The following is an 11377-nucleotide window of genomic DNA, read 5'->3' as shown; positions in this document are numbered from 1 at the left end:
ACTAACCTCATTCCATGAAAAATAAATAGATAAATACTACTCCTAATGTTTAATATAAGAATTTATTTAATTTTTACTTTAGTCAATTCATTTTGTTTTTTATATTTATCTATTTTTTTAAGATAGTCTTTTAGTTCCAGTCAACATTTGATTAATAAAAATATTTTAGAAAAAAATCTATTTATTACAAATAACTAATTTAACTAATTTTTTTAATATACTCAAATTAATTAACTAACTCTTATATTAACTACTAGAGGTGGAGGTAGTAATAAACTACTTTGTCACTCATCTCAACTCGTGTAAATACCAACAAAACCTTGTATTATTTCATCCTTAAAATCGAAGGGCAACCATGAACATATTTAATTAAAATAATTATAATTGTGACTTAGAAATAAAATTATACATTTATATAATAAATTTAATAAATTGACATATATTCCTATGATCCTATTTATAGGGGAGAAAGAGAAGATTTTTTTATCCTATTTATAAATCATTTCATTAAATTTTTAGCGTGAATATACTATTTTGTCCTTTATTTATTACATTGTAGGTAGTTATCTCCTTTGAAAAATATGTATATTAAATATGAATAAAATTAAAAAGTTATTATATTTTAATGAAGAGTTAATGCATTTTAAAATTTTTTTAATCTGTGTAAAATATGCTGGAAACACCTTAAAAATAGAATAAAAAATAATAATATAAAATTATAGTAGCAACTCAATATCTCAACCGTGCGTTATCAACATTTTTTTTTTTTAGGGGAAGGTCAATTATTGTCATAGAATGCCACATATTTAATTCGAACGACAAGAAAAAAAGAAGCAATCGAGCACAGTTTTTCATATTCTGTCACCAAGCCGCACTGTTTTGGGTAACATCGTGTTTTATTCATCTCAACTGAATTCCATGAATCACAAAATTCAACAATTCAAACCTCTTCATCCATTTATCATGTTGAATTCATCGTATGGGAATCAATTCCTCTTTTTTTCTTCTCCAAGTTTCAATGATCACATTTCCAGTACTTTGTTAATACTTCAGGAGGTCACCGGAAGTCAATTTCGGAGGATCTGCTTTCTTCCCGCCCAGTCTTCTCTAGTTTCCAGCGCGAATTTTGACGGCGAAATTCCGATTCTCGGAAACCGCCTTCTGCAAATCCCCCAGACTAACGTCACTACAACCCACCACCATTCTCTGCATTCGAGTTTTGTCCTTCATAACCACGTTCGGAACGTCCCTCCATTTGCAGGTCCCATTGACAATCTCACCGACGATCATCTCCGCCGGCTCCGATGGATTGTGAATATACACAAAATCCCCCATCGCGTTCATCGCAATTGACGCCACACATTCACTCTCTCCTTTCAGCTTCTTCACCATCTCCTTCGGCATCTCGCCCATTTCCATCCACCAGAATTCTTTCCCCATTTCGCCCCTCACTTCCCACAGCTTCACGCTATTCAAATTCTCCATGTTCCCCACCAGTCCCGCCACGATCAGACGGTTGTGGAGAGTTCCGATCACGCAAGAGTACACATTCTGATTGGGTCGGAGATCGTACGGCCCGTCCCAGATCTCGGCGTTCGGATCGAAGGAGTATGTGATGCCGGAGCTTTTCTCCGTCACGTGCATCCTTTGCTCATCGACGGCGACAGACAGCCACGTACTGGCCGTAGAGTCTTTGAGGATCTCCGGCATGGAAGGACCCATGGTCCAAGTACGAGTCCCCGGGTCGTATACTTCCACCGCAAGGGGATCATCCTCGAAGTCGCAAGCACCGCCGGCGACGACGATGCAGCGGCCTACACGAGCAACAATTGGGTCAACCCGCCAGACGCGAGGAGCCTCGGCGTGGTGCCACGTGAGATGGAGGGGATCAAAGGAGAAGGCGAAAACGGTGGGGGAGAGAACATAGAACAGCGACGAGTGGGATGAGCGGAGGGCGGAGGAGGCGAGTTTGAGGGAAGACTGATTGGGGCGGCGTATATCAAGCCAGAGGTGGGAACGAGGGTCATAGGCGTGCGTGGCAGTCAGGTACGGCGACCGGGAGCTGTGAGCATGGAGTATGAGCCAGGGCTTGACGGGGTTGAGGTGGGCGAGGGAAGAGGAAACGGCACGGTTCCAGGAGGTGGAGACGCGGGAGGCGGAGAGGAGATGGATGAGTGGGACGTGGGAGAGAATGGACTCTAATACGTCTCCATGAATGGAGGGCTTTGCTTCTGGTTCAGAAGTACTGCCCTGTTGAGCCATAGTGATCAGACCAGTGGTGTTTTGAGGTGAAGGGGCAGAGCGAGGAAGGAGGGAAGCGGATGAGTTTATATGTAGAGTGGGGAATAGATGCCTTGCCCTATGCCTGTTATCCAATACGGAGGTCAAGAAGTTGGTAAACTCCTCCCCAAAAAAAAAAATCTAATAGAATAAAATAAAAGAACTTTGAGAGCTCCGACCTGGATTAATTTGTTTGTTCTCCAATTTCCACCCTGTGTATTGATATTATATGCGCACACGTATATATATCTTTTACCCAACCAAAAAGGTCCATTAATGTACATCATGAAAGTTGAGTTGGAGGAATCAATTGATTTAGTTCATTTTTGTTATAAATTGTTAAAGAAGTGAAAATTTTAAGTATAATAAAATACAGGGTTAATGTGTCCATTTGTTTTTTGAATACTTCAGAATTATTTTTTTGATACAATTTTTTCTCGAAATATTGATTATTAAAATAGCAATGTTAGTTGTTAATTTTTTTTATAGTAGGAGAAAAAATTGTTATATACTACATTCGTTTCTAATTATAAGAGCTGGTTGATTAATTTGAAAAAATTAAGAAAAGAAGTTAAGTTAATTATTTGTCATAAATAGGCGTTGTCTTTCTTAAAATATCCTTGTTAATCAAGTGTATTGGCTAGAACTATCATTATTAGAAAAACTATTTTGAAAAAAATTTATAAATATTAGAGATAAAGTGGATTGGAGTCTTATATTTAGAAGTAAAATAAAAGTCAAGTAAAATTCTATATTAAGGACCGGAAGTAGTATATATAGAAATTACACAATTTTTTTGCCATCTAAGTTACACACATACATCAAAAGAAATGAAAAATCTTATATTTAATTTAAGTTCAAATTTAAGCCCTCATATTTCATATACTACTACCTCCGATCCTTAATATAAAATTCTGTTTGATTTTTATTTTGATCCTAAATATAAGACTCAATCCATTTTTTCTCTCATATTTATGCATTTTTTTTCTTAAGATAGTCCTTCTAATAATTGTAGCCCTAGCCAATATAGTTGATTAGTAAGAATATTTTAAAAAAGACAACACATATTTATTACAAATAATTAACTTCACTTCTTTTTTTAATCTCTTCAAATTAGTTGATTGGGTCTTATAATTAGAATCGGAAGTAGTACCTTCGATCCTAATTATGAGACTCTGATTATAGATTACTAATAAAATCTTATAATTAAAATCAAAAGTAGTATTAAACATAGAAAGGAGGATTATTTTTTCGAATTCACATTCCTATTGATTTTGCGGGCATCCCAACTAAACGTCCGTTTTAAATGCCAATCAATTAAAAGGGATGCTAGATGTGAAGATGATGAGTCATAATTTGGACTCACCGATAATTCATAATTGTGTTCCTCTGCTTCGCATAGCTGGCTTATGCCCCGCGTGGCTTGTTTATTTAAGACGATTCCTTCGCAACTAATTCACTCTAAACTTTGATTAATTTTAATTGCCTACCCCGACAATACCTTTTTTTTTGTGAAAAAAATAATAATTCTCACACTGTTTCTGGAAGCCTTTTGTAGTTTGTGCTTTTACTTATTTTAAATTAGAATAAACAATCATTGGCGTTGTTCTTTTATTTTTTAAATAATAATTTTACGTGTTTTTAATGGATAAACTTGACACACAAAAATGAATAAATAAATAATAAAATAAATTGAAAAACAGACCGAGGAATGTAGTCACAGGGCGTCTAGAAAGTCGGCGTGTCCATTCCACATTTATGCCCCTTCAACGACTGCTAGCTTGCTATGTGATCGAAATAACCACAATTACTTAATCTTAAACTATGTATATTTATTTAAAAAAATCTCCATAAATTTTAGTTGGTCCTGGAGATGTAGATGGTCATATCAGACATAGTTGTGTGAATGAGTATATAAGGATAATTACTGTGACGTTCAACAAAAATAATTACTAAAAAAATATTAATGACATGTTACTTCTGGTCCTCGTTATAAGAGCTAGTTGACTAATTTGAAAAAATTAAAAAAATAAGTTAATTTAGTTGTTTGTAATAAATATGTGCTGTCTTTCTTAAAATATCCTTACTAATCAAGTTTATTGGCTAGAACTACTATTATTAGAGGGACTATCTTAGGAAAGAATGTATAAATATAAGAGACAAAGTGGATTGGAGTCTTATAATTAGGATCAAAATAAAAATAAAAACAGATCTTATATTAAGGATTAGAAATAGTATATTGTTATTTTCACAAATTGAAAGCCTTATAGCAATTCTCTTTATATAAAATATAAGTTATAAGTTTTTGAAAGGACCGGGTGGGCCTCAATTTATTTTGGAGCAGATGATGCTTATCCAAAAAATTTTTTTTTTTTTAATAAATGAGCAACACAGAGACCACAAATTTTTTTGTCTGGATAAGTGTCGTGCCCACGTGTTTGAAAATATCATGTTCCCACAGGTTAACGTGACTTTAAATAAAGCCTCTTTGATCGGGTCCTTCGATTTTGGCCCAAACGACGGGTCAACTTTTTGTTTTTTTTTCCGCACCAGCACCCTTCTTCTTTTTTTTTTTAAAGTAGGATGCATACTAAAATCCCAGTGAGAAGAGTTCGATTGCGTCAGAACTGTTCATTTTCCAGTTTATTAAACAACAATTTAAAAAAGAAAAAGAAAAAGCAAGCTAAACCAGTAGTAATAACATATTAAAAAATATGTACTACTCCTTCGATCCTTAATATATGACTTAATTATTGAGTTAATTTTGGTTATAAATATAAGACATATTTCTCATATTTATCTATTTTTCCTAAATTATCTTTGTGGATACTCCTTCAACTATAATCAAGTAGAAGATGGAAGGATGATATTAAGAAAGATGATTATAATGTTTTAGGAAAAGCATGTCATATTTTTTATAATTAACTAACTTATCTAACTTTTTTAATCTAATCAAATTAGTTTAATAGGTCTTATATTAAGGACCGGAGGAGTAGTATATAAAATTTCTCCATAGTGTTTTTTTTTTTGAGAGGGAAACCAGAATTTGAGAGTTAAGTGGCATGAACTGAGGGGGTATTTGGAAGCATCCATAATGCTTTTTAAAAGCACTTTTTCGTAAAACGAGAAAAATTTCTTCACATATTTACTTCGTACACTGTAAAGACACTTTTAAAACTATAGTTTTGATTCCATCCAAACACTCCTTAAGATTTTATTGGAAATTTATGCTTGTACACGACTGTTTGATTGGGAATTTTGAGGTGGAGAAGATTAGAAGAAGCTACTTTTCTTCCAAAAATTTGGTAATGATAGGGGATGACTTTGAAATGAACGTGGTAGACTTGATGACTTTGAAGAGTAGAAATTGGACTTGAGCCTTCAGAATCTATTACAGATTTGGACCATACACTTCGAAGCAACTTATGTGGTTCTCAAGATTGTCGCCGCCTCCTCTCTCTCCCCCCCCCCCTCCTTCTTCTGACACAGTGCTTGTTTTAGAGGAGAATTACATTCAAATCCCATATAAGAGAAATAATCACTACAAAGTCCTAAATAACAATCTGAGCAACCTGTAATAACAAGTCCTACAGTAAGAATGACAACCTCTGGGACTTGTTTTTTAATTACTTGGGACCTTATTGTAATTCTCCCTTGTTTTAATTAGTGGTGTGGTTTTGCACTGTATAAATTTTTTTTTTTTTTTTTTAAAGTTATTTAAGCTGATCCAAACAATTTGGAAAAAGAAATTCAAAAGCAATAACTGTATCATTCATACTAACTTGAGATAATACATTGTTTATATTGTATTTAAAATTTAATTTTTATAAGTAAAATGAAACAGGATGCCAGATTAAAATTAATTTTAAAGATAGTATTTTTTTTGGTCTTTGGGTTTATTAAAACTTAAAAATTATAAGTAAACATGAACAATAAAATAATAATTTTTTTTCATACTTTTTTTTTTGAATAGTGTGCTACTGAATGAGAGCTTGATTGTTGATGCCGAAGACTCCAATAAGTGAGTTATGGGGGGAAAAAATATATTGATATTTTTTTATTTTCAAATAAACGGTCTTATAGTTCTCTCTCTTTCTAAAAACATTTCTCATATTCTCTTAGCCTATGTTTGGTATGTGGGATTGGAAGAGAATGGAGGATACAAAAAATTTTCATGAGTTCAATTTAAAAAAAAAATAAAGAAATGGGGTTATACAATTTTGATAAAGAAAAGATGCAAGATAAAAGAGAAAACAAAATTAGTTAAAAACTTTTAGCCTCATTTCTTCAATTTTTCAAACAGCGTTCATTAAAATTTGTTCTCCCCTCCATTTTCCTAACTAACGTACTCCTCCGGTCCTTATTATAAGACCCAATTTGACTTTTTATTTGGTCCTAATTATAAGACCCAATCCATTTTCTCTTTTATATTTATGCATTTTTTTCCAAGATAATCCTTCTAATAATGATAGTTTTAGCTAATATACTTAATTAGCAAGGATATTTTAGGAATAACAACACTTATTTATTATAAATAATCAACTTAACTTACTTCCTTAATCTCCTCAAATAAGTTAATTGGGTCTTATAATTAGGACCGGAGGAGTATTTAATTTGAATTGTCTTTCTTTAGAAAAAGGTTTAAGTGACACAGAAGAATTGTCGGCAGACCCTTAATGATATTTTTTTGGATGACATGTGGATTCCATAATATGTAATAATAGTCCTTAATGTAAAAATTTATATATTAATTTCCTTAAATTACTCTTTTAAATTATCTGTATTGAAATTACATCTTATATAAGTTTCCTTGATAGGTGCAATCGCTAGGGATAGTTTGGAAGAAAAAAAATGAAGATAAAATAAATTGAGATATTATATTTATAATTAAACCCAACCTCTATCAAGCTCTTTATTATGGAGAATGCATTGACTGACTATCAAAGATCAGAAAATGGCATAGGTGATCTGTTAAATGATCTGCTTTTTCATCCCAACAAGAAATTGAATAACCTAATCTTACCATAGGCTTCTAATCAATAAAACTCAAAAAAAAAAAAAAAGCATTCATGATTGCAATCAATAGGTTTTTAGCCCATGAAGAGAAATGGAAATAGGAGACTCGTTAGAGCCTTAAACTATTTAGCTACAACTCGGAAATTCTGCTGAACAAAAATGAAATTCTTGCATCAGAAGTTTCGTAATGCATAATAATGCAACACCACATTATGATCCAAAAATAAACTTGCCATAAAAACATGGAAATATGAGACCCATTAGAATGCAACCAAAGCGAATGACACTGAGCTCTTTATTTTGTCAAGAAAGTCCCCATATTCATTCATAATAACATACAAAACATTCCATGCCACATTTTCTTTTTATGGCTGAATTCGTGTAAACCTGTGATCTACCTCACTAAATTTCCGAGTTCTAGGAATTGAAATGGAAACCAAGAATCAACAGTCATTTCCAGACTTGCCATGAAAATACACATAAAATAAGGCACGCATCGAAAATTAGGATGATTAAGCGGCAGCAGTGATGTACTGGATTGCCTCTTTGCATATGCCGGTCATCGTTGCTTCTGGTCCATAAACCTGTAAAGAGACCTCAAAAATATCACAAAAGGTTCCTCATAACTCAAATACTTATTCTGCTCAGGATCAGCAGAGGTACTGAATACTATCAGTTAAGGACTTGTTTACCAACCTCAATAGGGAGACCAATCTCCTCTCCAAGTGCTCTCATTTTAGCAAGACCTTTCTGGTAGTTGGGGCCACCTCTCCTCACATATATGTGCATCCTTGCTGCTTTTAGCTTTGCTTCCTGGTTTGCAATAGCACAACAGTCAATCAACCATCTCTACTATAAGCATATTGCTAAGGATTGCCACAGAATCATTCGCGGAAGGTTTCTTTTAACAACTCACACATGTATCAAAGCCTCAGTGACTAAGGGGCTTAGAGTTCAGTTTTGACTCTCCATTTATCTTAAAACAAATTTTACATTTTTTCAGGTGAAGTGATTATTGACACATGTTAGCATGATAAAAATGGGGGTTACACTCACCTTCTCCTTCAACGCTCGAATTATGCCACTAAATGTAGCAGCAACATCAGTAAAGTTAGCTATTCCTCCTCCAATCACAAGGGCTCTTTTTTGGCCATCAGGGTTTGCAGTTGCACACTGTAAGAAAAAAAAACAATGAGATAATACTAGAGTAGGAATGTAGTTGCTCGTTTCAAAATAAGATAAGAGGGAGATAAGAACTTACATCAATCACAACTCTAGCATACTGCAAAACTTCCTCTTCTTTTGGGGCCCCACTATATTCTGCATAATTTCCAAGCTCAGATGCATAGCCAAGGTCTCCTACCTGTTTAATCATCATGTTTTAGTATATTGGAAATTGACGGCTAATGATATCAATAAAGATATTGACTTTTGAGTCTGGCTGTCAACTAAGAAAAACACACCGTATCAGCATAAATCACACTAGCACCTCCCCCTGCTACCATTGTCCAAATCCGGCCCTTTGGGTTCAACACTGTGAATTTTAAAGATGCACTTGTCTGCAAGAATTAAATATGCAAACAAAAATCATGAACTTATGCTGTAGACCTAAAAGTGACGATTTATTTGACGGAAAACTAAAACAGAATCTAGAATTGTCACCATGCCAAGACACAAACATACACAGAGCCTTCTATGGACAAAGTTAAACTGATTAAGTGAAAATTTAAAGACAGATCAAAGTTGCATTTCTGCACCTTCTCATCTAATTCATGAATGAAACTCTCTGTGGCGCTCATAACCCTTCCAAATGGCAATGGAAATTCAAGGTCCCCCCATCTGCGAAAATAATTAAAGAGGAAAAAGATTGATACAAAATCTTAATCTGGTTTACAAGAAGGATTGGAGCTGGAGATATTCATTAAAAGGATGGAACCCACTTAGTAAAGTTCTTGAAAGCGGCAGTGTCATCAAGCTCACCCCTCATATCCAATGGGTAAGGCTTTCCATTAACTAATGTGAAAGGGTTCATTTCCAAGAAAGTGAAGTCCAAGTCTGGTAAAAAAGCGCACACAAAAGAAGTAACGTCAATTAAATTATTGCACTGGTCTGCTTCTGGCTCATAAATATACAACTCATCAATATACCTAGAAATATAGTGAAAACCGCCTTGAGAAACTCCTCAATTTCTCCCTTGATCTGAAGCAAGAGTGAATTGCTCATCAGTAACAGGAATAAAGTGCCATGAAAATAACTATGAGTGATTTCAATGGAATGGTCCCGTTGGTTAACATCAAGAAATATGGTGTAAAAGAAAATACAATTAAAGTAGTTTACCTCCAAAGGAAGGGTTGCCACAAGTGGGGCAACAACTTCTGAAGTAAGAGAAACTCCTGTTGGAACAAATATAGTCTTAACCTGAAATGAGAGCAAACCACTTCTTAGTTACAAGGGAAGGTTAATGAACTGAACTCAGATTGAGCAACTCATTTGTAAGGTATAAAAATCCTAATCCCAGTACCTTATCCCAGTTTTCTTCAATTTCAATTCCTCCACATTCTGAAAAGCTTATACTGTTCCCAAGTCTCTCTGAGACAATGTTAAGGTAAAACTCTTCCTTGTGTGGAATGAAAGGTTCAACAATGAAAGTACTTATGGGTCCTTTGCATCCACTCATCTCAACCTGTACATTTCAGAGAAAAATATCATCAAATGCTTAAAAGCAACAAAGACAAGTGTGCGATGGAATCAGAAGATAGGAAATTTGTGAGAAACATTAAAGGGGCATAGGTTAAAAAGCACCTCTTTGCCTAGACGCTCCTTCACAAATGAAGCAACTTGTGCCAAATCCAGGTTCAAGGCAACCAAACCACTTTTCCCTCGCTTCCCAAACAGCATGTCAGGTTTCACAACCAACTTTGAAGATGAAAGCCAAGGTTCCTTCTCCACAAGCTCATTGAAATCAGTTGACTCTGTAACCTAGAGCATAGAATGTGGAGTAGATTCATTACTCATTCAAAATTCAAGCTATGGTCATCTTTACGACTGGGCAGATAATTTTCACAAAAGTAGGAGTTGCCACTGTTATAAGCATCACGGAGAAACTTAGCCTTGAAAAGGAGATTTCACATTGACAAAAAGACATTCAAGAACTTCATTGACTAAATAAAGAAATTTAATTAACACAAATTCAAAAAGATCTATACGCGGGCCGACTTAGTCCTTAACGACAACCATGTGAAAACTTCAAACTGATTCATCCAGCAAACCGACCAAAATTCACAATGTTGTTCATAACAAGCCTGAAACTCCAGGATAATGGGTACATCTGCTAGCAGGGAAGTTTGATATCTGACAACTGCAATTGCTATCTTGGCCTAAGACAAACTCACACAGCACCACAAATTTGTATTGAATCTAAATAAATTTTGGAGACCCTTATCAAACAGAAGCAAACAATCACTAACGTAATTTGAACATGATCTTAATCCGATAGAGTAGGAGTGCAAGATTTACAACACTGTGCTACCCAAAGCAATGAACTAAACTACCATCCATGGCAAGAGTGCTTACTTGTGCAGACTTGATAGGTAAATCTTTGCCATAGAGTCTCTTGTAGTGTTCCTTCAACAATCTCTTGGAGTCGTACTCTCTGATCTTCTTGCGCGCCATTTCTTCCTAAGAAGTTCATTCAACCCAAATAAAATCTAATCAGTAATTCATTAATATCGGATCCAACCTTACCATCACCAAATGTCAGAACAAGAGCGCTACGAAAAAAACCCATTAACCTCAAACTCCAATCAAAATCTGAGATTCAAGATTCACCAGATTGTGAGCAGAGAAACGAAACACAGAATAAACAGCAGCCCAAACGAATTACACCAAAATTTAAAGTGAGAATGGAGATCTGGAGGTTGGCAGAAGGATGCAATGCAATTACCTTTTGAGAGAGAAACGAGTTAGAGGGGAAGGAGCTGGGTGAAGCAGGTGGGTAGACGGATGGCCAGATCCAACAAACAACTGAATGCTGAGTGGGTTGCTGGATGTATTTATAGATGAAAAGCTTGAATTTTGGACT

The 11377-nt window shown here is 34.8% G+C and overlaps 2 protein-coding genes across 3 annotated transcripts; both read right to left on the bottom strand.

Annotated features, from left to right (window-relative positions):
* Positions 1-828: 828 nt before the first annotated feature.
* Positions 829-2310, bottom strand: LOC114713951 (F-box/kelch-repeat protein At1g23390-like). Its single transcript, XM_028898639.1, has one exon. The coding sequence runs from the start codon at positions 2260-2262 to the stop codon at positions 1108-1110; it is 1155 nt and encodes a 384-aa protein (XP_028754472.1). The 5' UTR covers positions 2263-2310; the 3' UTR covers positions 829-1107.
* A 5250-nt stretch (positions 2311-7560) lies between these two features.
* On the bottom strand, positions 7561-11377 carry LOC114713953 (ATP-citrate synthase alpha chain protein 1-like). 2 transcript variants are annotated; one of them, XM_028898641.1, is made up of 13 exons: positions 11240-11377; positions 10870-10974; positions 10099-10275; positions 9818-9979; positions 9634-9714; positions 9444-9495; positions 9237-9351; positions 9054-9135; positions 8760-8855; positions 8558-8659; positions 8353-8469; positions 7993-8109; positions 7561-7880 (listed from the first exon to the last, which is right to left on the bottom strand). In XM_028898641.1, the coding sequence occupies exons 2-13, from the start codon at positions 10966-10968 to the stop codon at positions 7809-7811; spliced, it is 1272 nt and encodes a 423-aa protein (XP_028754474.1). In that variant the 5' UTR covers positions 10969-10974; positions 11240-11377; the 3' UTR covers positions 7561-7808. The 2 variants fall into 2 exon arrangements, with proteins under 2 accessions (XP_028754474.1, XP_028754476.1); XM_028898643.1 differs by having other exon boundaries at positions 10870-10970.

The sequence above is a fragment of the Neltuma alba genome, unplaced genomic scaffold (assembly GCF_004799145.2).
Source record: "Neltuma alba isolate B1F8T4 unplaced genomic scaffold, ASM479914v2 tig00011480_pilon, whole genome shotgun sequence".
NCBI lineage: Eukaryota > Viridiplantae > Streptophyta > Magnoliopsida > Fabales > Fabaceae > Neltuma > Neltuma alba.
The sequence above is the reverse complement of the archived record's forward strand: the minus strand, read 5'-3'. Positions and strand labels throughout refer to the sequence as shown.

Excerpts from the sequence above, each read along its gene's own strand:
- LOC114713951 (XM_028898639.1), bottom strand. The coding sequence starts at position 2,262 with ATGGCTCAACAGGGCAGTACTTCTGAACCAGAAGCAAAGCCCTCCATT.
- LOC114713953 (XM_028898641.1), bottom strand. The coding sequence starts at position 10,968 with ATGGCGCGCAAGAAGATCAGAGAGTACGACTCCAAGAGATTGTTGAAG. Across the intron at positions 10,276-10,869 it reads TACCTATCAAGTCTGCACAA|GTTACAGAGTCAACTGATTT; the intron begins GTAAGCACTCTT and ends TCTATGCTCTAG. Across the intron at positions 8,660-8,759 it reads GTGTGATTTATGCTGATACG|GTAGGAGACCTTGGCTATGC; the intron begins GTGTGTTTTTCT and ends ATGATTAAACAG.